A 25,578-nucleotide genomic window follows, 5' to 3' on the forward strand; every position below is an offset into this window, starting at 1 on the left:
GCAACTCAAACACAGCCCTGTTCTCATAGATGACATGAACACACACAAGCTCAGAGCTGTCAAGAGCTGTGGTTCTGATGGGGCGCCGTGGCTCACACCAGCAACCCCAGCATTTTGGGAGGCCACAGTGAGAGGATTGCTTGAGCTGAGGAGTCTGAGACCAGCCTGTGCAACACAGCAAGTCCCCATCTCTGCTAAAGAAAAAAATTGTGTGGTGGTGTGTGCCTGTAGTCCCAGCTACTCAAGAGGCTGAGGTGGGAGAATCACTTGAGCCTAGGAGGTTGAGGTTGCTGTGAGCCATGTTGGTGCCACTGCATTCTAGCCTGAGTGACTGAGTGAGACTCTGTCTCAAAAAAAAAAAAAAAAAAAAAAAAAAGTAGCTGGGCATAGCAGTGCACGGCTGTAGTCTCAGCTACTCGGGACGCTGAGGCAGGAATATCTCATGAGCCCAGGAGATTGAGACTGCAGTGAGCCATGATCATGCCACGGCACTCCATCAGCTTGGGTGACAGAGCCAGACTTGTCTCAGAAAACAAACAAACAACAACAACAACAAAAAAAACACACAAAAAAACCCCTATGGTTCTAACCTTAGAAAGTAAGCCAGTTTGAAGATGAGACCCACCAACCAAGAGAGACAGAAATGAGGATGAAGAACAAACCCTGATGGCATTTGAATCTGGTTCCAATTGTTCTGCTCTTCCTATAGTCTACCTATACAAGCTATCAATTTCCTTTTTTGCCTAAGTAAGTCTACGTTAGATTTCTGTCACAGCAGTTGCAGGAGTACTGATTAATATCCTATGTATTTCCATTGATGTGGCAAACTCTGACTCACTATGACTGAGATTTCAAGAGAGGGTTAACTAAAAGTCTTGTTATCAAATATAATAGACAGAGGACAGGCTCACCAACTCTCCCTCCCCAACTGGCACAAACTTACCTGGGGATTCCGAATATGAAATTCCTCTTCCCCTTCCTCAACTTGACGGAAAGGGATCCATTCCTCTTCCAGCGATTCACTGGTGGGCTGGTTCTCTTCTGGGGCCTGCTTGCAGAAATAGGTGGTTGCTGCTGACCGGTCCCTGAAATTCACACATCATCAGAGAGAAACCAGAAAACATTCTTGAGTTTATTTTCCCCTTTACCAACTCCTCCCTTTCATCCAAGAGCCTCTATATATCACCCTTTGGCTAGCAGGGAAGGAAATCTGGGACATAAATAGGAAAGTGGAAAAAATATAGATTTTAGAGACAGAATTGGGTTTGAATTTCAACTCGGTGTGTCACTTTTGGGAAATTATTTAACATCTTTGAACCTTGGTTTTCTCTTCTTGAAAAGGTGTATAATCCTGGCCTGCATGGTTGTCAAGAGGATTAGAAATAGTACATTGATAGGGGACTAGTCTATATCTTAGCTCACTGTAGGCACCCAATCCATGGCGGCTCATCCCTCACCTGTGCTCTGGCACAGCAACCACAAAGCCACGTGAGGCCAGCTCCATGCAGAAGGCTGAATACAAAGTCCTGGAGATTCAAAAAGAAAGGAGGAAAAGGGATCAAAAGAACAGCCCAGCCTTCACCCGCATTCCAACCACGCTCTGCTAGCAGCCATCTTGTGGAACTACCATATCAACCTTAACTGTCTACCTCTGGCTTCCTTTCACTTGGGAGAGAAATAAACATTACTATATTAAAGTCACTATTATTTGGGGGTTTTCTGTTAAATACAACTTGCCCAATTTCTAACTGATACAGGGAGGTCAGGTTCTTAAGTTCCTTTTTACTTTCTCCCACTTTTCCAGGGAAGGCAGTGAACTGGACTTTAGAGCCAGAGAGATTTCCAATCCCTTCCCAGTTCAAATTGTGTAACTTTGGGCAAGTCTGCCTTCCAGAGTCTGTCTGCCCGGCTGAAAAATGGGCATCCTTGCCTGTCCACCTCACAGGGCTATGTGGGAACCAAATGAGACGATGACACACTGAGAATGGTTAGGTAATTAACTGCACATATTCCTCCCTAGGATAGGAAACCATAGGGCCATGACCCACGGGAAGGATTTCAGAGCCTGAATTAACCACAGATGCAACGAGGGTAAACAATGTCCCTTATCCTCCCTTCCTTTTTCCTTGGAATTTCACTCTGGTTAATGAAGAATATTTATAACTGACTTGCCCAAGTCTAATGAAGTGCGAAGTCTCGATACAGACTCTTAGACCAAAAGGACCACCTCCAAAGTCATGTGCTCACCCGCTCTCTCCATAAATACCTGTTGGCCTAGGAGGAAAATGTTTCTTTGCTTCTTTTCCCTGCTAGACTATAATCTTCCTGAAGGCAGGAACTCTCTCTTCTTCATTACTGAATGCCCAGCCCTGGTACACAGCAGGTACTCAATTTATTGAACAAGAAGCAGCATCAGGCCAGGCGCAATGGCTCATGTCTATAATCCCAGCACTTTCGGAGGCCGAGGTGGGCAGATCACCTGAGGTCGGGAGTTTGAGACCAGCCTGACCAACATGGAGAAACCCTGTCTGTACTAAAAATACAAAAGTAGCAGGGCATGGTGGCGCATGCCACCCAGCTACTTGGGAGGCTGAGGCAGGAGAATAGCCTGAACTCAGGAGGTGGAGGTTGCAGTGAGCTGAGATCACACCATTGCACTCCAGCCTGGGCATCTCAAAAAAAAAAAAAAAAAACAGTATCAAAAACCATCTAACTGCCTTTCTAACCTTATCTCCATGTTTACTCTCCACTTCCTGCCGTGAGCTACAGTTACAGGAGTCTGTGTTCCTGCTCTTCTAGCAGATGCGACTTCCTTGATTTGTTAATCTTGGTATGTCCCACCTTCCTCTCATGCCAAGGGGCTGGCACAGAACAGGTGCTCCACAGATGTCTGCTGAATGAATAAGAACCTAGCGCACACACAGCCCTTGTATTCATTCAATAAATACTTATTGGTAAACAACTGCTTTCCAGGCACTGTCCTAGGTACTGGAGCAATAGAAGACAGATATGGTCTCCGCCTTCAAGAGCTTACAATACAGTGAAGAAGACAGGCATTAAAGAATAATTACACGAGTAATTTATTTATTACAATTATGTTAAATGCTGAGAAGTATAGGTTGTCTTATGAAAGCACATTCTGGAAAAATTAATATAAAATAATATATAATATAAAATATAATATAAAATTGTCAGGATGGGTGTCCCTAGGACAATGACATCCCAACTAAGATCTTGAAGGTAAACTGAAATTAGGAGGAAAAGAGGAAGAGGGGGAAGAGGAAGAGAAAAGCAGAATGGTGAATAGTCCAGGCAAAAAGACCAATTTATCTGGAGAGCTACGGTGGGGCAAATAGCAAGGAATGAGCCTGGAAAATTTGTCTTGGACCTGAATCAAGGTGAGACCATAAGAAGAACTGAATTAAGTTCAAAGACTTATTAAAAACTTTAAGTAAGAAGAGACATTCATTCATTCACTCAACAAATACTTACTGAGTACCCATTATATGCTGGGTACTGCTTCAGGTGCTGGAATGACAAGATCATATTTCGTTTCAAAATAGATCTCTCTGGCTACAGTGTGGACAATGGTTTGGGGGCTGGGAGGCAAAAACAGATGCCTTTGAGATGTGCAACATTCTGGGACATAAACTAGACATACATGTTGATGGATGAACAGAGAGAACATTCACAAGCTTAAATAGGAACGAACACATGTACTACCGTTATTTATATAACACACCAAGGTGCAGAAATCGGAATTCATGGAAGAATTCTAAGTGAATAATGAAATTTAGGCCAAAGCTTCCTAAGTCTGGTAAAGGAGACCTTACAGTTTACCTCACCATATCCCTCCATGTAGAGAACATGAGAGGAGAACCGACATGGGTGTGCACCTAGTAGGTGTCAATTGAACGGAATCCTCACAAACTGCCCTGGGAGAGCGGCATTCGTCTTTGACAGATGATGGAATCTAAGTTCGGAGAATTAAACAACCTTCCCAGACTCAAACAGAGCACAAGGGACATGGTTGAGATTTGCAAGTTAGGCTGCTGGCTCCAAAAGTGCAGGGAGCAAGTCCATCTTATTTGCTACTATGCCAGTGCTACGCGCAGAATGGACCCTCATGTTGAATAAATGACTCTTGGTGGGGCACGAGGCTCACACCTATAATCTTAGCACTTTTGGGAGGCTAAGGCGGGAGGATGGCTTGAGCTCAGGAATTTGAGATCAGTGTGGGCAACACACTGAGACCTCATCTCTGCAAAAAAACAGCCAGGTGTGGTGGTACATGCCAGCTACTTGGTGGCTGAGGCAGGAGGATCGATTGAGACCAGGAGGTTGAGGCTGCAGTGAGCTGTGATCACACCACTGCACTCCAGCCTGGGCAACAGAGCAAAACCCTGTCTGAAAAAAATTAAATTAAAATAAATAGATGACACGCTGATCACAAAGCTCGTGCTCCTTCTAGCATTTCTGGGCTGTTACACAGGAAGAAAGCTGAAAGTGTATATTTACATAAATGCTGGACCATGAGAAGTAAAGCATACGAAGGCTGCTGAAAGGCTCCACAAAGTTAAAAGGACTTCAAAAAAGCCTTCTGGAGAAGGTGAACCCAATGCTACGGGAGGAAGCAGATGAGAGATAAGAGAGCTAGCAGATGGAAATGTCTGTTTTTTGCCCTTTGAGAATAAGCTAAGACTCAGCAGCTGTCACCAGGCAAGGAGTATGGCAAGGTCCAGGGGAAAGAAGCTCTTACCTGAAGGCTCCTAGGCCGTGTGAGAAGATGATCAAGGGGTATCCAGAGTCCTTTGTCTTAAAGGGGCCATTCCAGCTAACAGGCAGGCGACAAGATCCTAGCAGAGACATGGGCTATAGAATCTCTGGCTGCCCCAAAGCTGTTATCCCAAGGGCAGCCTGAGTATAGGTATGGGTGGGGACATGTGTTTCTCCCTTCTGGAGAACCACTAAGGGTCCCTGAACAACTCAGGGCAGTCAGTCACCTATTTTTTTTCTCCCTTTCTTACCTATGAAGAGTGAGTACAATAGAAAATGAGAAGCTAGGCCTGGCACAGTGGCTCACACCTGTATTCCTAGCACTTTGGGAGGCTGAGGTGGATCACGAGGTGGGTCACGAATGGGTGGATCACGAGGTCAGGAGTTTGAGACCAGCCTAGCAAACATGGTGAAACCCCATCTCTACTAAAAATACAAAAATTAGCTGGGTGTGGTGGCGGACGCCTGTAATCCCAGCTACTCGGGAGGCTGAGGCAGAACTGCTTAAACCCAGGAGGTAGAGGTTGCAGTGAGTGCGATCATGCCATCGCACTCCAGCCTGGGTGACAAGAGCAAGACTCTGTCTCCAAGAAAAAAAAAAAAAAAAGGAAAGCTAAGTCCGAAGGGGCAGTACTGAACAACTCTAGGGTAAATTGCTGAGTTGCCAAGGCAATGGGTGGAATTCCTAGGTGTGAGGCCTTTGGGGGAAGTAGTGGACTCAATGTTACCCTACTCAGAAGAGGGGTGACTGGAGGGAAAACTGCAGGAAACTGTATGCTCCTTGATAGTTAAGAACCCTTCTTTGATACACACAATAGCTGGCACAGAGTAGGAATTAAAACATGCTGAATAAATGAGCAATCAGTGCTATTTATGGAACACATTCTATGCCCCAAGCACTGCACTAGAGGCTTTACATACATCCTGTACTACAAACTCGCAAAGGCAGGTATTCAGACAGGTTTAGTAACTTGCCCAAAACCCATGGCTAGTAAATTATAAACTCTGGATTTGAATCCAGGAAAGTCTAACTCAATCACCAAAGCTCTTACATATGTAATTCTCTCCCAACTCTCCACACCGCACTGGCTAATGGATACCCCTTACGAAAGGCTGGACACTGCAAGTTGTAAGGTACTGTGTCCACCTTGGGATCTCCCAGGAACATAACCAAACAACTGGGAAAGCATGTGGAGGTCAGGCCAGCCCTTACCCACAGCCAGGTTGAATAGCAAGCCGCCCCAGCGCTTATTAAACTTCAGGTACTCGGCCAGGCCAGTGCAGTACTCATAGCGGGGAATCCACAGAGGCTGCTCCACGGTCTCCTCCGCCTCTTGGCAGGGGTAGAAGAGTCGAAAGAAGCTCCCCTGTAGGAAAGAAGAGAGCAGCTGCTCAGAGCAAGGAGCCCGGGTTAGATTTCTTTTTTTTTTCTTTTTTTCTTTTTTTTTTTTTTTTTGAGACAGAGTTTCGCTCTTGTTACCCAGGCTGGAGTGCAACGGCGCGATCTCAGCTCACCACAACCTCCGCCTCCTGGGTTCAGGCAATTCTCCTGCCTCAGCCTCCTGAGTAGCTGGGATTACAGGCACACACCACCATGCCCAGCTAATTTTTTGTATTTTTACTAGAGACGGGGTTTCACCATGTTGACCAGGGTGGTCTCGATCTCTTAACCTCGTGATCCAGCCGCCTCGGCCTCCCAAAGTGCTGGGATTACAGGCTTGAGCCACCGCGCCCGGCTAGATTTCTTAACAGACACACTCGGCAGGTGTTTGGGGCACCAGCAAAACAGGGAAACTTGAGGTTCAATTAGCATACCTGAATTTTACATTCAGAAATCCGGAAAGAAGCAATTTGATTTTTAGCATACAGCTAAAGCTTATGTTATTTCATAGACATTTGTAGACAACTGTATTTTGAATTACATTGTGGGAGGGGGCACCAAAAATATTTTAGTGCTTGGGACAATTAAGATTTAAATCTGGCCCTAGGCCTGGAGGAGCCCCAGGAGTTAAAGATTACTCTGCTAACTGAGCCTAGGCCTGGAGGAGCCCCAGGAGTTAGAGATTAGTCCTTAAACTGAGCCTAGGCCTGAAGGAGCCCCAGGAGTTAGAGATGAGTCCTTGTGCTGAACAGGGTGGCACTGGTAGCTCATCCAGGCCACCGCTAGGATGGTCCTTGGGAAGCAACAGCACACTCATTTTACATGGGAGTAGGTGAGGGGTTACTAGGAAGTGTGTGGCTCTTAAGGGAGGCAGGAAGTATAAGGGCTAGCAGAGAAAGACCTAGGAACTGGGCCAGGCACAGTGGCTCACGCCTGTAATCCCAGCCCTTTGGGAAGCTGAGGTAGGAGGGTCGCTTGAGGCCAGGAGTTAGACATCAGCCTGGGTAATATAGCAAGACCCTGTCTCTACTATATATACACAAGTATATATGTTGTTATATATCATATATATGTTAGTTACTTTAAAAGTCCTAGGATCTGATAGAGGACAAGTCCAGAGGTCAAAGACGGAGGGGAAAACAGATCAAGGCAGGAGAGAGAAAGAAAGTTGTCCTCCTACCCAGGTCAGGGATCCAAGGCCAAAGGCACATGCCCATGGCTTTTCCTCTCATACACTCAGATTATGATAAGATCAAAACTTCCAAGGTCAGGCATCTGCCCTCAAGAAAGGTGAGGGGATCTGCAAGCTGTCTTTGAAGATAGAGCCACTCCCCCTTTCCTCCTAGATGGAAAATGAACCCATTATCTCTGTCTATTGGAATATTTCTAATGTTTCAAACGGGGAGGAAAACGCTCAGAGAACACAGACCTGGAAGCTTAATAACCAAATCCAGACCCACTCTAACTCAGTTTCCCCCCCATGGAGTGCAGAATGAGACTTGTAATCAGTAAGTCACAGTGCCAGCCGAAGCAGTACAGACAGAAGGAAGGGAGCTGGGGACACTTACCTGGAGATTCTGACCCTCCATCACATCCCCACAGCCTACGAGATGGGGTCCTGTGACAGGCGGAAAGTCCACAGACTGGTTGACCCCCATTTCATCACCGGGTGAATCAAATGACTTGGCGGAGCTAAACTTGCTGGCTGGATGGGGGAACACAGAACAGCCTCTTGCTGGTTTCCTCTCGGCTTCCTGTTGCTGCTAAGTGTCATCTGCCACCCTGTCCACCCCTCCCTTAGCACCCCATCCCCCCTGCCAGTCACTCATGAAATCTTGCACCTTCTACTTTGCTACATTGCCTTTTCCAAGGTTAGGCGGTTTTTATTTATTTTGCTGGGGTGAGGAGATGGCTGTGAAGGGGACAGAGAGCCATCCATACTCCTCCCAGCCCATTAACAAATATTTATCCAGCAGCTTCTATGTGCACAGCATAGCAGCAATGCTGCAGAGGCGGTCACACTTCTTCTCCTGAGGCTAACAGTAACCACAAAGATCCATTATTTACGGTCAGCACTGTACTGACCTCTTTATAGGCACTATATATATTACATCATTTCATTCTCTTAACAACTCTCTGAGGTAGGTACTTTTTTTTGAGATGAAGTCTCACTCTGTTGCCAGGCTGGAGTGCAGTGGCATGATCTCAGCTCACTGTAACCTTGGCCTCTCGGGTTCAAGTGATTCTCCTGCCTCAGTCTCCCAAGTAGCTGGGATTACAGGCACATGCCACCATGCCCAGCTAACTTTATTTTTGTATTTTTAGTAAAGATGGGGTTTCACCATGTTGGCCAGGATGGTCTTGATCTCCTGACCTTGTGATCTGCCCACCTGAGCCTCCTGAAGTGCTGGGATTACAGGCGTGAGCCACCAAGCTTGGCCTGAGGTAAATACTATTAAGACACTGTTTTGGCTGGGTGGGGTGGCTCAGGCCTGTATTTTGGGAGGCCAAGGCAGGCGGATCACCTGATGTCAGGAGTTCAAGACAGGCCTGGCCAACATGGCAAAACCCTGTCTCTACTAAAAATACAAAAATTAGCCGGGCGCGGTGGTGGGCGCCTATAGTCCTAAACTACTCGGGAGGCTAAGGCAGGAGAATCACTTGAACCTGGGAGGCGGAGGTTGCAGTGCACTGCACTCCAGCCTGGGTGACAAGACCCTGTCTTAAAAAAAAAAAAAAAAAAAAAAAGATCCTGTTTTACAGATGAGAAAACTAAGGCATAGAGAGGTTCAATAACTTTCCCAAGTTACCTGGTGGCAAACCCAGTTCTGCCTAATCCAGAAACTGAGTTCTTAACCATTACTGATCCTGCTCAGGGGGAGAGTCACTTATACATATGCGAAGTCAATGACCTAAGCTTTTTCTTAAAACTGTTTTATTTTTTGAGAGACAGGGTCTAGCTATGTTGCCTAGGCTGGTGTCAAACTCCTGGGTTCACATAATCCTGCCTCAGCCTCCCACGTAACTGGGATTACAGGTAAGAGCCACCACACCCAGCTTTAAACTATTGAATATAGGATGGCACTTGTGCTGGGCCTTTACAGATGGGGAAATTGAGAGGCAGAGGAGGAAGAAAGCACCTATAGAAAAAACGCAGAGATGTGGAAAAGGATGACGCGGGCAGTAGATCAAATAGAAGCTTTCAGCGTGACAGCTGTGCATGCTCCTGACTAGAAAACATTCCTACGGCTCAGCTGCTTCCGAAATTGGGGCCAGTGCTCCCCTATCCCTCTTCAATTTCATCATCTCCAACACCATCATCATCATCATCACACTTACTGTGTGCCAGGAACTATGTTTAGTGCTTTTCATATATTATTTAATTTAATTCTTACAACAGTCCTCTGAGACATGTATTATTATCTCATTTTACAGACAAGGAAACAGATGCTTGACAAAGGCAATTTACCCAAGAACACCACAGGCAAGCAGAGCCAGAATTCGATCATGGGCAATGTGGCTGCAACATGAGAATGTCAAACTTCCCAGTATCCCTTGCCTTGTGATTTAGGTGGGGCTGATCCTTCCTTAACCTCCAGGGTTGAGCCTTCATTAACTGGAGTCGATCGGTCCTTATTCTCTGGTCAGTATTTGGATGAAGAGTGGGCATATGGCATTAGGTTGGTCCATTAAGAGTAAAGCCTGGGACTTTGGTTTGATGGTTGAAGGGAGAAAGGTTCTTCCTTGTTTTAAACTAGTGTGATGTGTAGATGTCATCTGTCAAGTGGCTTTGAACCACTGCAGCCATTTTTGCTACCTTGAGGATGAAGATACCCATGGTGGATGGCAAAACTGGGAGAATCACAGAGAAACAGAGTCCCATTTGTGAAGACATTAAGAATCCACAGATTAGACCATACTTGAAACCTAACCCACTTCTAGACTTTCTAGTTACATGAGTCGATGAATCTGGTTACAAAGAAGTTCCCTTTCTTGTTTAAACCAACTGAAGTTAGATTTCTATTGGCTGCAACCAAAAGCATCCAAATGCATACACTGAGTATGGGGTCCACATGTTAATGATTAAATTATTCTACTTCCTTTAAGATGCTCTGGGAGAGACTCGGGAGTTCCAGTTAAAGCATGTCTGAATAAGAAGAGACCTAAGAGAGCATTTCTGTCAATCCTCCCCACAATTGTCTTCCCCTTCTCCCAGTACATACACCTCCTTTACCAGGGAGGACACCAAAGTCCAGAGAGATTAGGTGAGCTGCTCCGAGTCACAAGCAGAACAATTATTACGATACACAGTATCCTGGTTGTCAGCTGCCACTGTCTGGTCTCAATAATCCCAACATTCTATTCAACTTTGAAAGATAATAAATTATTTTCTTTCTACTACAGATAATGTCTTTATTTTGTTTCTCTTTAGCAAATTTAAAAAACAAACCCAATTCTTTTGAAAAAGAAGCTAAGCTCCTGATGTCAGTGGGCTGTTCAGCTAGAGTGAAGGGGGATGAGCTCTGCTTAGCCTCGGACCCTGAACTTCCCCATCGCTTGTTGCTGAGGTATACACATGGAAGACCTACTGCTGGGGCCACAAGCCACATGTCACTCACATGACAATGAAGCAGCTGCAAGTTCAACTGTCATAAAAGAGAGGCAGATAAAAGACCACAGGAGTTCTGAGAAGAAACAGTGCTCCTTTAGCTTGGAACTAGAGAGCAGGGGAAGATGGGAAAGGCTCTCTCAAGCAGAAGAGAGTGGGCAAAGGTGTGGTAAGAAGGAAGCTAGTGTAAGAAACAGGCAAGGTGAGAAGAGAAAGTTGTGACCAGATCTGGGGAACAGCACTCCCTCAAGGGCTAAGCGAAAAAGCTGGAATCTACTCTGGAAATGAGATCATGCCCACGAGAGACAGTCTGAAATAACCACATTGGAGGCACAGCATCTTTGGTGCCTAGCTTTTGGGGTTTTTTGGTTTGTCTGTATTTTAGACAGGGTCTCGCTCTATCTTCCAGGCGGGAGTGCAGTGGCTCACTGTGGCCTCACCCTTCCAGCTCAATCGATCCTCCCACCTCAGCCTCCTGGGTGGCTGGAACTACAGATGCTTGCCACCATGCCCAGATAATTTTTGTATCTTTTGTAGAGACAGAGTTTCATCATATTGTCCAGGCTGGTCTCAAACTCTTGGGCTCAAGTGATCCTCCCGCTTTAGCCTCCCAAAGCACTTGGGATTACAGGAGTGAGCCACCATCCGGGCCCTGCCTAGCTTTCTTATCTTACACAAGTAATCTGATCTCTCTAAGCTTGATTCTCCATCTGTACAATGGGAACACTATCCATCCTCATAGGGTTGCTATGGAAATAAAAAAATGAAATAATGCATTCAAAGCAGCTGGTGTGGTACCTGACTCTTTTTTTTTTTGAGACGGAGTTTCGCTCTTGTTACCCAGGCTGGAGTGCAATGGCGCGATCTCGGCTCACCGCAACCTCCGCCTCCTGGGCTCAGGCAATTCTCCTGCCTCAGCCTCCTGAGTAGCTGGGATTACAGGCACGTGCCACCATGCCCAGCTAATTTTTTGCACTTTTAGTAGAGATGGGGTTTCACCACGTTGACCAAGATGGTCTCGATCTCTCGACCTCGTGATCCACCCGCCTCGGCCTCCCAAAGTGCTGGGATTACAGGCTTGAGCCACCGCGCCCGGCCGGTACCTGACTCTTAGAAAGAAACCAAGAAACGTGTTGATGAGTGAAAAGTAGAAACACTAGGATTTGGCCACTGAGTCAATCTGGGGAGTCAAGAACCAAAAAGTCAGGTTTTAAGATTGGGGAGGCCGGGCACGGTGGCTCAAGCCTGTAATCCCAGCACTTTGGGAGGCCGAGGCGGGTGGATCACGAGGTCAAGAGATCGAGACCATCCTGGTCAACATGGTGAAACCCCGTTTCTACTAAAAATACAAAAAATTAGCTGGGCATGGTGGCACGTGCCTGTAATTCCAGCTACTCAGGAGGCTGAGGCAGGAGAATTGCCTGAACCCAGGAGGCGGAGGTTGCGGTGAGCCGAGATCGCGCCATTGCACTCCAGCCTGGGTAACAAGAGCGAATCTCCGTCTCAAAAAAAAAAAAAAAAAAAAAAAAAAAAAGATTGGGGAACCAGGACACTAGTCCTTAAGCCTCTTATGGGAAGAGATTTTTCTCTCATCCTGCATAAAGAACAGTACTTACGACAAGAATCAGGATAAGGGGACTTGGAAATGGCCAAACAGAGGAAAGCAGAACTCTGGTGCTCCTGGAAAGTTTCTGGGAGGATCATCAACTAAATTGGTTGGAAATAAAAACTAGAGAAGCTAATTGGCCAGAGTGAAGCTAACATGAAAATGAATCTTTGTTTCCTAGGCTCACATTGATTGATGTCCAAATAGCATGGAGAGATGGAAAAATCCAATCTGACTTGCAAATTTTGCCAAAGAAACATTCACACAAAGCATCTAGAGTTATTTCTTTTCTTTCCTTTTTTTTTTTTTTTGAGACGGAGTTTCGCTCTTGTTACCCAGGCTGGAGTGCAATGGCGCGATCTCGGCTCACCGCAACCTCCGCCTCCTGGGCTCAGGCAATTCTCCTGCCTCAGCCTCCTGAGTAGCTGGGATTACAGGCACGTGCCACCATGCCCAGCTAATTTTTTGCACTTTTAGTAGAGATGGGGTTTCACCACGTTGACCAAGATGGTCTCGATCTCTCGACCTCGTGATCCACCCGCCTCGGCCTCCCAAAGTGCTGGGATTACAGGCTTGAGCCACCGCGCCCGGCCGGTACCTGACTCTTAGAAAGAAACCAAGAAACGTGTTGATGAGTGAAAAGTAGAAACACTAGGATTTGGCCACTGAGTCAATCTGGGGAGTCAAGAACCAAAAAGTCAGGTTTTAAGATTGGGGAGGCCGGGCACGGTGGCTCAAGCCTGTAATCCCAGCACTTTGGGAGGCCGAGGCGGGTGGATCACGAGGTCAAGAGATCGAGACCATCCTGGTCAACATGGTGAAACCCCGTTTCTACTAAAAATACAAAAAATTAGCTGGGCATGGTGGCACGTGCCTGTAATTCCAGCTACTCAGGAGGCTGAGGCAGGAGAATTGCCTGAACCCAGGAGGCGGAGGTTGCGGTGAGCCGAGATCGCGCCATTGCACTCCAGCCTGGGTAACAAGAGCGAATCTCCGTCTCAAAAAAAAAAAAAAAAAAAAAAAAAAAAAGATTGGGGAACCAGGACACTAGTCCTTAAGCCTCTTATGGGAAGAGATTTTTCTCTCATCCTGCATAAAGAACAGTACTTACGACAAGAATCAGGATAAGGGGACTTGGAAATGGCCAAACAGAGGAAAGCAGAACTCTGGTGCTCCTGGAAAGTTTCTGGGAGGATCATCAACTAAATTGGTTGGAAATAAAAACTAGAGAAGCTAATTGGCCAGAGTGAAGCTAACATGAAAATGAATCTTTGTTTCCTAGGCTCACATTGATTGATGTCCAAATAGCATGGAGAGATGGAAAAATCCAATCTGACTTGCAAATTTTGCCAAAGAAACATTCACACAAAGCATCTAGAGTTATTTCTTTTCTTTCCTTTTTTTTTTTTTTTTGAGACGGAGTTTCGCTCTTGTTACCCAGGCTGGAGTGCAATGGCGCGATCTCGGCTCACTGCAACCTCCGCCTCCTGGGTTCAGGCAATTCTCCTGCCTCAGCCTCCTGAGTAGCTGGGATTACAGGCACGCGCCACCATGCCCAGCTAAGAGTTATTTCTAATAAAAGTCACGGAATTTTCCAAGGAAATCAGTCTGTCTCTACCTTCTTTTGCTCATTTTGTCTAAATGGTTCATGATGGTGCCTGTCCCGAAGCCTCTCCATCCAGCAAGGCCCAGCGAAATCTCTGGTCCTCTAAGAAGCTTTCCCAGGTCCTTCCAACCTTTCCTCCTTTCATCTCTGATCACTGTCCACATCTGTTATCTGGTAACCAATCTCAGGTTACCTTAGGGCAGCTCTTGGATTAATACCTGTTCTAGTGACTTGCCTGCAACTATGCTAGTGGTCCATGTAGAATCTAGATCTTAGGTTCCTGAACCTATCATCACAATCACCTAAGAAGCTTTTCAAAAATGTGTATTCTGGGGCCCCTATTTCCAGGGGTCAATTCATTTGTAAAAGCTTCCCAGGTGCTTCTAATTAGCCAAGTTTGAGAACCTGTGGTCTAGACTTTGATTAGGAGGGTCTTTGGATGAATTTTTCTTTTATTCAGACACGTATGCATGCAACAGACATTTACTGAGTGTATACTCTGTTCCAACTACAGATACACTGAGTCACTTTTATGACTACGATTTCACTGGGTATAATCTCCATGGCCACCCAGAAGCATGTTACTATCACTAGACTTCATGCAGTGCCCTGCATACAGCTGGTCTCAGTAATTAATTTACCCAACGAATACTATTTATTTTTTGGCACATTTATGCTTTATCTCATCAGATCCACTACAGGGGTAAAGGCTGGGTTTTATAGGCCGGGCGTGGTGGCTCACATCTGTAATCCCAGCACTTTGGGAGGCTGAGGCAGGTAGATCATGAGGTCAGGAGTTCAAGACCAGCCTGGCCAACATGGTAAAACTCCATCTCCACTAAAAATACAAAACTTAGCCGGGCATGGTGGCAAGTGCCTGTAGTCCCAGCTACTCCAGAAGCTGAGGCAGGAGAATCGCTTGAACTCAGGAGGCGGAAGTTGCAGTGAGCCGAGCCTAGTCTATGCCATTGCACTCCAGCCTAGGTGATAAAGTGAGACTCCCTTTAAAAAAAAAAAAAAAAAAAAAAAACCTGGGTTTTACATTTTTTGGTAGGCCAAACCATCTATCTGCATGCTTTCCCCACAGAGTTGGGATTCAATAAATGTTCCTTCACTTGGCTTTGATTTAAACCAATCTCAAGCCTTCTTTAATCTTTGTGTTTTTGATCTAAAAATAAGGCTATATGGTATAATGCGTGAGAAAAGGTTTTGATGACTCTGAATTCTACCCCTGCCACTTATTAGCTGTGTGATCTTGAACAAGTTTCTCAAACTCTAAACCTCTGATAATTTATTCTCACAACAGAAATAATAACTACGGCCAGGCACAGTGGCTCACACCTATAATCCCAGCACTTTGGGAGGCCAAGTGGGAAGGATTACTTGAGTCCAGGAGTTCAAGTCCAGCCCAGGTAACATGGCAAAATGCTGTCTCTACAAAAAATTAAAAAACAAAAAATTAGCTGGGTGTGGTAGTTTGCAACTGTAGTTATTCAAGAAGCTGAGGTAGGAGGATTGCTGGAGCTTGGGAGCCAGAGGCCGCAATGAGCCAAGACTGTGCCACTGCACTTCAGCCCGGTTGACAGAGCGAGGCCCTGTCTCGAAAAGAAATAGTAACTATTCATGAGATTGTTGATGAGGATAATGCATGTAAAGCCCTTGATGCACAGAAGGTACTATAGAACCATAGGAGGCAGCTATAATTATTTTAACTACATGGCCTCTCTAAGTTCTTTATATGTAAAGTGGATACTTCATAAGTGAAAATATTGCCTAGGGCCTGGGGCATGTTGAGTGCTTATAAAATGTTAGGAACTAATTAACAATGCTATGTCTCTCTTTCCCAGCCAAGGTCTCTCATTTTTCCTGGATTAAGCCCTTTGGCAAAACGGATTCTTTCCCACTAGCCTTTTCAGGCCTGAGACAGCCCTATCAAAGCCAGTGTCTACTGAACAGGTCCAGAAGAGCCAAGAGGAAATGGATGGGGCTTAGGTTGCAGCTGTCCTCTCCTGCTGGGGCCCTGTTTCTGGTGAGGAGACGGCTGCTGCTCTGCCAGCTGTGTGGCCCTTTCATCACTGGATATTTCAGGATACAGTCCAAGAGACACACTTCTCTGGTGCTTCCTTTCAGACAAAGCTCTCTGGAGACTAAAAGCTCACTGGCCTGACCTTTGGTCTCTGGAAGAAGTGAGGAAATATTATCCAGCTCTTAGGCAATGAAGACACCAAAGCGCTCAAGAGATGGGTTTGAGCAATAAGGTGGCAGAACTAGAAAGAGCCACGATAAGAGTGTTCCAGAGCCGGGCGCGGTGGCTCAAGCCTGTAATCCCAGCACTTTGGGAGGCCGAGGCGGGTGGATCACGAGGTCAAGAGATCGAGACCATCCCGGTCAACATGGTGAAACCCCGTCTCTACTAAAAATACAAAAAATTAGCTGGGCATGGTGGCGCGTGCCTGTAATCCCAGCTACTCAGGAGGCTGAGGCAGGAGAATTGCCTGAACCCAGGAGGCGGAGGTTGTGGTGAGCCGAGATCGCGCCATTGCACTCCAGCCTGGGTAACAAGAGCGAAACTCCGTCTCAAAAAAAAAAAAAAAAAAGTGTTCCAGAGCATTAACAATTGTGATAAAAATAATCTGCCTCTCGTGAGGGTCTTACAGTTTACAAGACATTTATACACATACTAACTTGTTGGCTCCACAACACTCCTCACCCTGAGACTGATGGAGCAGCAGTCATACTCCGTTTTAGAGAGGAAGAAACTGAGTCCGGAGTTGCATGATTTGCCCAAGGTCACAGAGGGTGAGAGGCAGAGCTGGCCTAGAAGCGGGTCTGCTGACTTCTCCAGGGTATTCACGGATTGGGAAGAAGGACTGGAGGCCCTCCTTCCACCGGCGTGAAAAACAGAAAATTGAGAGTAAGAGCAAAGTACACAAAAGGTGGAGGAGCATAAAGAAGCCGGAGTTCAGGAGGATGAAGCTGCAGGTTCAGGGTGGAGCCGAGAAATCAGGGCAGGGCTGTGGGGTCCAAGGTAGGGCTAAGGGGGCTGGGTCCTGGGACGGGAGCTCAGGGGGAATTCCTGGGGCGCCGGCCGTGAAAGCGCGAGGCGACGGTGGGAGGGTCAAGGGAGTGGGTGGCTACAAGTGTCTGAATAGAAAACGGAAAGGACGGTCTTCTCTTCCCGGTTCTTCCCAGAGTCGGGAAAAGCTGGGCTGAGAGGGCGAAAAAAAAAAAAGAAAGAAAGAAAACGAAAAGGACAAAGATGAATGTGCAATTCCTGCGACTGAAACTCCAAGGCCCCAAACCGGGACAGATAGGAAAGTCGTAGGGACCTCAATTGACATATAGAGGCTTTCGCCAACCAAACTTACCCAGTTGAGCTGATCCCTCAGAAGCAGCCCCAGACGTTTGACTCGAAGGAAACGAGAAACCGCCCAGAAGCCCGTGGCCTTTTGGTCGTTGTAGTTTCCAGGGCTCAACATGGACGCTTAGAAGCACGTCCCGTTCCTCACTCTGGAACTACAACTCTCGATGTGCAGAAAGTGAGATTGCGCATTACAACCTAGGACTACAACTCCCAGAGATCTACGCGACCCACCCGCCAGCCCCCCCAACCCTGGTCGTGCGAAACCGCCCAAGTCCCGGGATGCGGTGCGATTCCTCCCCCTGGTGGCCTGAAGAGGAGCCGCCGCTATTTCTGCTCTCGAGCGGAGGCGTTTTTTTGGTAATCCCGTGTGTAACCCTCCGCCTCAACCTCCTCAAATAGTCCTCAGGCGTGCCTAGAAATGGCCCCCGCTTCGCTTTATTGTCAGGGAGATAGGAGGCGATCGGAGTTTGTTTTGTGTCTTCTGCACACTTTGCTTCCTGTAAGAATAACAGACTGTTCATGCAATTAAGGGGACATTCCCTCCCAGCCTAGACCTGTTGACACCTGTGATTTTCCATTGTCCTCAAAAGACTCCCTGGCCGAGAAAGGGGAGGAACCCGAGCGATCTGCTGGGCCGCATCCACCCCGACATCAGTGCCTTATGCTGGCTCTTAGCGACGCGATACCCACTAGCCTCCGCAGAAGGACACGATACCCACTAGCCTCCACGGAATCACAGCCTAGAAGAGATTTCAGACAAATGAATAATGACAGCACAGAGCTGTGATCTCATGGGGGAGACACAGCCAGCGTGGGACCCCATGCCCAGGCTTGGGGGGAAAAGGGCGGTGTCCGCAGGGCTCCTTAGAGAAAACGATGTTAACTTTGAGACCAGAAGGAAAGAACGTAGCCAGGAGTGAAGAACGTTTCAGAGTATGGCAGTCGGTTCAGTGCTGGCTGCAGCTGAGTGTGAGATGGAAGGAGATATTCTTGGGGGGCGGGGGGGGGGGCTAGGCAGAGCCCATCCCTCAGGAGTCTGGGATTAAGTAAACTTCCACAGGAAATTTGGATCGTTCCGGCAGCTCAAAAACGTTCGATGGCTCTCTACTACCTATGAAATGAAGTCCCAGCTGCCATTCAAGATCTTCCTTACCCAACCTGCACGCCCCCACGCCCCCACCCCGCTCCTCTAGGAGCTTTGTTCTCGCCGCCAGAGTTTCCGCCACACTTGGGAGTTGACTCCCACTGCCTTGGGCTATCGCCTGGATTAGAGGTTTTAACTCTTGACACATTGTGAGCTCTTTGAGGTCTGGTACTGAGTCTGCAGTCGCCCCCTCCACCCACTCTTGCAGCCCACATTCCCTCGAATCACCAGGGTCCAGAGTCCCTGCTTTGGGCTCTCCTCTTCTGCCGACACACTTGTTGTCACCCCCATCCTTCCAGGAACCAAGATAAAGTCATCCGGAGAGAGTGTTGGCAGCGCTGCACTGTGGTCATTAAGCCCCGGCTCTCATTAAATCTGTGGCTGATGGCGGCGACCACAGAACCTGAAAAGCTTAGTACAGATCAGAGAGCGGCTCCCTTTGGCCCATTAATCCGTGCTGTGCAGCTGGCCAGAACTCTCATGACAAGCCGGAGGTGCTGGTCATGAGAGGGACAGCTGGAGGTCACTTCAGTCTCCTACTCCCAGACCAGGCTATGCTGCAGCCATTTGCTGGCCAGCTGAGTTTAAAATTCCCCAGGGACAGGCATGCCACCTCCTCCTTTACCTCCTTTGTCCCTGTTAGGAAGATATTCCTTGAGCACAATCAAACTCTTCCCTGCTGCAAAATAAAACAGTTGGGTTTAACCACACTTCCTTCCAAGCCCATCTTTTCTGGGATAAACAACCCAAATGCTTTTACCTTTTTAAGCAAATGGTTGATTTTCCAGCATTTTCATCATAGATCTCATCCCCCAACAGCCTGAAGTTCCCTTCAAGTCCGCTGTCAGCTGCTGTCCCAAGTCTGGCCTTTCCTTTGTTGCTAAATTGCTTCAAGTTGGTATTTGAGTGACCAGCTTTGGATTTTCTATTCTCCCACTACCTGCTGAAGTTTGGTGGACAAAACTTTTTCTGTGGTGGTGGGGAGGACAGTCTCGCTCTGTGGTCCAGTCTGGAGTATAGTGGCAGGATCTCCGCTCACTGTGGCCTCTGCCTCCTGGATTCAAGCGATTCTCCTAACTCAGCCTCCCTTATGGCAGGGATTAGAGGCACATTACCATGCCTGACTAATTTTTGTATTTTTAACAGAGATGGATTTTCACCATGTTGGCCAGGCTGATCTTGAACTCCTGACCTCAAGTGATCTGCCCACCTTGCCCTTCCAAAGTGCTGGGATTACAGGTGTGAGCCACCATGCCCCACCAGTGGACAAAACTTTTAAAATAAAGGTATACAATAAAATATGCAATGTGCACTAATCTTTTTTGTTTGTTTGTTTGAGATGGAGTCTCACTCTATTGCCCAGGCTGGAATGCAGTGGTACAATGTCAGCTCATTGCAACCTCTACTGCCTGAGTTCAAGTGATTCTCGTGCATCAGCCTCCCAAGGAGCTGTGATTACAGGTGCCTGTCACTGCACCTAGCTAATTTTTGTATTTTTAGTAGAGACAGCGTTTCACCATCTTGGCCTGGCTGGTCTTGAATTCTTGACCTATGATTCATCCTCCTTGGCCTCCCAAAGTGCTGGGATTACAGGCGTGAGCCACCAGGCCTGGCCATAATGTGCACTAATCTTAAGTATACAGTTTAACTTCTTAGAAACATTTGCTGTAACTACCATTTACTTCAAAATGTAGAATGTTTCCAATATCCTGAAAGGTTGGCTTCTCGGTTTATAATCCATCAACCCCACCTATCTTCCAGAAGGAACAACTACTTTTCCTTCTCTTATCGTCAACTAGTTTTGAGAAGCAATATTTTTTAACTTTGACAATAATATTTCATGCTCAACGATAGGTGATAATTGTGTCGACGGCATTCCAGTCAAAAACCACCAGAAACGTACCTGTAATTAAACAAGTTGTATTAGTTACTCATTGCAACAAGGGAAAATGCAGGCAATGGGGAAATGGTACAGGGGGGCATCTCAGCAGGAGGGTGGAAGACAGAACTTACAGAATCAGGGCTTTTGTTAGATAAGTTGGGAGAGTTTAAGGAAACAGGCCTTGGTTTCAGATTGGATGCTGTCAAGAGCAGGGGTAATTCTATTACTTGGGTCTCGATAAAATGTACCTAGGAGGAGGGGAGGCTAGACCCAGGCTAAATCTGTCACAGATAAGAAGCAGCAGTCTCTCATTTTGGCAGCGATAGGGGGATGGTTGGTCTTTTTCGTGGTTTGGACAGTATGTATCTTTTGTTTGTGTTCAGACATGATTACGAGTGGTCCTGTTTGTGTTTTGATTATCACAGTCACAGAGTGGCCTTGTCTGCTGTTGATGTTCTATGAAGTTGTTTATGTCCAACAGGCCAAGGCCAAGGCCTGGCTGCGTCAGACTGGCCCCTGGACTTCAGGGACTGCCTTCCTCTTTCTTACATCCCAGCATATTGTGATGTCTCTTCTGGGCTGCATGCTAGGCATATAGAAATGATTTGTCTAAAAAAAAAAAAGAAAGAAAGAAAAAGAAAGAAATGATTTGTCTTGGTTGGGTGTGGTGGCTCACGCCTGTAATCCCAGCACTTTGGGAGGCCAAGGTGAGTGTATCAAGAGGTCAAGAGATCGAGACCATCCTGGCCAACATGGTGAAACCCCGTCTCTATTAAAAATACAAAAAAATTAGCTGGGCATGGTGGCATGTGCCTGTAAACCCAGCTACTCAGGAGGCTGAGGCAGGACAATTGCTTGAACCAGGGAGTCAGAGGTTGCAATGAGCTGAGATTGCGCCACAGCACTCCAGTCTGGCAACAGAGGGAGACTGTCTCAAAAACAAACAAACCAAATAAATAAATAAATAAATAAATAAATAAATAAATAAATAAATAAAAATAAAATAGCTGGGCATGGTAGTGCGTCCCTGTAGTCCTATCTACTACAAGGCTGAAGTGGGAGGATGATTTGAACCTAGATGTCTGAGGCTGCAATGAGCCTTGATTGCGACACTGCATTGTAGCCTGGGTGACAGAGTGAGAACTTGTCTCTAAAACAAAAACAAAAACAAAACCTCAAACAAATACATAAACGAGATAATTATATGCTATGTTAAAATGCTCCACGGGAAATAGGATGCTGCTTTGATGGAGGATGAAGGGAGTGAGCTACTCTCAATAGAGTGGGAGGGAAGGATTCTCTGAGGAACTGATATCTGAGCTGACCCTAAGCATACCTACCATTTATTGATTATCCCCTACGTGTCAGCCATGTCGTTAGGTAACTTTCAAATACTTTACATTTAATATTCCTGTGAAGTATCTCATATCCTTTTCATTTTCCAGACGAGAGAACAGAGGCTCAAACAGGTAACAGCAGACAGTGTTGACACCTGCCTCATAGCCCCCACCCCTTCTCTGAGTCCCTTGCCATTGTGGTAGTTTTCAGCATGCTCAGGGCCCCACCACACAAGAGCCTACTTCTATTGGCTTCCTTGCCCGAGAGCTTTCTTAGCTATCTATGAACCAGGAGGAACAGGAACAGGTGTGTTACGTACCTCAGAGGCAACCTTCTTTTTTTTTTTTTTGAGACGAAGTTTCGCTCTTGTTACCCAGGCTGGAGTACAATGGTGTGATCTCGGCTCACCGCAACCTCCGCCTCCTAGGTTCAGGCAATTCTCCTGCCTCAGCCTCCTGAGTAGCTGGGATTACAGGCACGCACCACCATGCCCAGCTGATTTTTTTGTATTTTTAGTAGAGACGGGGTTTCACCATGTTGACCAGGATGGTCTGGATCTCTCGACCTCGTGATCCACCCGCCTCGGCCTCCCAAAGTGCTGGGATTACAGGCTTGAGCCACCGCGCCCGCCCGGCAACCTTCAACTATCAAGAGCAGGCATCCCCAAACTACTGCCTGCGGGCCGCATGCGGCCCCCTGAGGCCATTTATCCAGCCCCTGCCGCACATCAGGAAGGGGCGCCTCTTTCATTGGTGGTCAGTGAGAGGAGCACAGTATGTGGCGGCCCTCCAACGGTCTGAGGGACAGTGAACTGGCCCCCTGTGTAAAAAGTTTGGGGACACCTGATCAAGAGAGTTGGTGCCTAAATGCCCAGCTTCCCTGTTAGATAAGACAGTCTTTCACCTTTTTCTTTCTTGCTTGCTTGCTTGCTTTCTCTTTCTTTCTTTCCTTTTCTCTTTCTCTTTTTCTCTTTCTTTCTTCCTTTCTCCCTTCCTTCTTTCTTTCCTTCCTTCCCCCTTCCTTCCATTCTTTCTTCCTTCCTTCCCTCCCTTCCTTTTCTTTCTTTCTCTACGTCTCTCTTTTCTTCCTTCCTTCCTTTCTTTCCCTCTTTCTTTCCTTCCTTTTTTCTCTTTCTTTCCTCTCTTTTTTCTCCTTCCTTCCTCCCTCCCTCCCTCTCTTCTTCTCTCCCTCTTTCTTTCTTTCTCTCTCTCTTTCTTTCTTTTCTTTTCTTTTTTTTTTTGAGACAGAGTCTCACACTGTTGCCCAGGCTGTAGGGCAGTGGTGTGATCTTGGCTCACTGCCACCTCCTGGGTTCAAGCAATTCTCCTGCCTCAGCCTCCCGAGTAGCTGGGATTACAGGCACGTGCCACCATGCCCAGCTAATTTTTTGTATTTTTAGTAGAGACGGGGTTTCACCATGTTGACCTGGATGGTCTCGATCTCTTGACCTCGTGATCCACCCGCCTCGGCCTCCCAAAGTGCTGGGATTACAGGCTTGAGCCACCGTGCCCGGCCTTTTTTTTGTATTTTTAGTAGAGACAGGGTTTCACCCTGTTGACCAGGATGGTCTCAATCTCCTGACCGCATGATCTGTCGGCCTCAGCCTCCAAAGTGCTGGGATTACAGGTGTGAGCCACTGTGCCTGGTCTATTCTTTTTTTTTTTTTTTTTTTCCTTTAAATTAAGAGACAGGATCTGGCTCGGTCACCCAGGCTGGAATGCAGTGGCACAAATAGAGCTCACTGCAGCCTCCCAGCACTAGGCTAAATGAAATGAACTGAAATGTGCAGCCGGCTCTGCCTGGTTCACATTCCACAGTCCTCACTGCTGCACCCCGTGATGGGGAGCCTGAAATGGAGCCTAAGCCTTTTACTTATTTATGTATATATATATATATATTATATATTATATATATTTTTTATATATATAATATATATTATATATTATATATATTTTTTATATATATAATATATATTATATATTATATATTTTATATATATAATATATATAATATATTATATATATTTTATATATATTATATATATATATATATTTGTTTTTTCTTTCCAACTTTTTTATTTATTTATTTATTTTTTTTTTTGAGACGGAGTTTCGCTCTTGTTACCCAGGCTGGAGTGCAATGGCGCGATCTCGGCTCACCGCAACCTCCGCCTCCTGTGTTCAGGCAATTCTCCTGCCTCAGCCTCCTGAGTAGCTGGGATTACAGGCACGCACCACCATGCCCAGCTAATTTTTTGTATTTTTAGTAGAGACGGGGTTTCACCATGTTGACCAGGATGGTCTCGATCTCTTGACCTCGTGATCCACCCACCTCGGCCTCCCAAAGTGCTGGGATTACAGGCTTGAGCCACCGCGCCCGGCCTCTTTCCAACTTTTAAGTCTAAGGGGTATACGTGGAGCCTCAGCTTTTCAGTCTGGCTCAAGGCCCTTCGCACCCTGACCCTAGCTGGTCTTTTTTTTGTCTCATCTCCCATCTCCTCATTCTTGGTCACACCTTGCTCCAGGGACAGCAAACTGCTCGGGAACATAACATTCTCCAACCTTGCCATGCCCTGTTACCCCTGCATACCTTTACAAGTGCTGTCTTCTCTGCCAAAATATGTGTTGAATCTGTGTGGTCCAGCTAATGCTCACCCTGGCCCCACTCCACCTAAAGAAAGCCAAATGCCAGCGTCCAACCTTGGGAAGGAACATGTTTGTGCCAAGTGCTTGGCACACCTGAGCTCATTCAGTTGGCACAATGGTTCAGTAGCTCCACCCCCAGTTTGCAGGTTGGGAAACCAAGGTATGCAGAGGCTGCGTTACCCAAGGTCTTATAGTTAATGGCTGGCTAAACCAGGATTGAACTCAGATTTCCCTGTTCTGCTACCATACCTTGATGCCTGGCTGTTGGGAAGGGAAGGGAACTGGATTGTTGAGGCTGCTCTCATATTCCCTGTCTGCCAAGCCTCAGTGTAGAGATGGGGGGCGTCCCCCAAGGCAGCTGCCAGAGCCCTAGCTGAGAGAAGCAGAGGGCTACAGAACCCAGAAGGAGGCCAGGCTGAGGGGGCTTCCCACAAGGAAAGGAGCCGGACTTCCTGCTCACTCCCACCTGAGACGGGGAAGCATTACCGTTTCTGCTTTCTGGCTCCTTCCAGGCCTTTGGGAGTTTACTTGGCTTCAACAATGTCCTGCTTCCCAGAATCTCTCATCAAAATGATTCTTGGAAACTGGGCCAGTTCGGGGATACCTAGAGGCCAAGGCAGGGCTGAATTCCTGCTCTTAATGTTCTCTTCCTGGCTTCCAGCCTTGTTATTATCAAGCCTATCAGATGCCTGGTAAAGGCTTGCTGGTCTGCAGAACATGAGCTGATTTGGTGAGCCCCAAGTTCTCAGTAGTTTTGGAGAAATTGGATGGGGTTGGAATGGGAGAGGGGGTGGAAACCTTGCCAGCAATATCATGCCAATCCCTGCTTAAAATTTCTAGGAAGACTGCCTAGCCTGACACAGCACTGGTTTTGGGCACGGGCAGGGCAGAGAGGTTGGCAGCAGATGGGGTGCAGCACGTGAAGTAGAGTAGGGCATTCTGGGGTCCCCAGGGCAGTTTTCCTTTCATGATCAGAGCCCACTGTAGGCAGCAATGCCAGCTGGGAGTCTGAGAAAGTTATACAAACATGGCAGGTAAAGTGGGTCAGGGAACCCGGGTGGGGGTAGGAAGGGAGAGTGGCAGTGGGCGAGGCTGGAGGGGAGGGAGGTATAGAGAGGCCTCTGCTTCGGTAACTGTGAACCCTGGCCAGTGATGAAGTAACCATTGTGCAGTCTTGAGTTTTGGGAACCAGGTAATGGAGTGTGTTCCAAGAACGGACTGAGGGCC

General features: G+C 47.0%; 1 protein-coding gene and 1 non-coding gene across 5 annotated transcripts in view; one reads left to right on the plus strand and one right to left on the minus strand.

The window, feature by feature from the left end:
- The window catches only part of PAFAH2 (platelet activating factor acetylhydrolase 2), a 41,716-nt gene extending 24,225 nt beyond the window's left edge, over window positions 1-17,491 (minus strand). Inside the window, exons 1-6 of one of the 4 annotated variants that reach the window (XM_010345412.3) lie at window positions 17,347-17,488; window positions 7,726-7,862; window positions 5,990-6,143; window positions 4,760-4,856; window positions 1,458-1,526; window positions 944-1,085 (exon numbers count right to left, since the gene is read on the minus strand). In XM_010345412.3, coding sequence (XP_010343714.1) covers window positions 944-1,085; window positions 1,458-1,526; window positions 4,760-4,856; window positions 5,990-6,143; window positions 7,726-7,815 — 552 coding nt within the window. In that variant the 5' untranslated portion in view covers window positions 7,816-7,862; window positions 17,347-17,488. Of the gene's footprint in view, window positions 1-943; window positions 1,086-1,457; window positions 1,527-4,759; window positions 4,857-5,989; window positions 6,144-7,725; window positions 7,863-16,688; window positions 17,305-17,346 lie in introns of those variants that run through there. The other 3 variants (XM_074380305.1, XM_074380307.1, XM_074380306.1) reach the window with 3 other exon arrangements.
- Window positions 17,492-25,494: 8,003 nt separating this feature from the next.
- LOC120366226 (small Cajal body-specific RNA 18) lies at window positions 25,495-25,578 on the plus strand. The gene has a single exon (XR_005580961.1).

This window comes from Saimiri boliviensis, chromosome 11, assembly GCF_048565385.1.
Source record: "Saimiri boliviensis isolate mSaiBol1 chromosome 11, mSaiBol1.pri, whole genome shotgun sequence".
In the NCBI taxonomy this organism is placed as follows: domain Eukaryota; kingdom Metazoa; phylum Chordata; class Mammalia; order Primates; family Cebidae; genus Saimiri; species Saimiri boliviensis.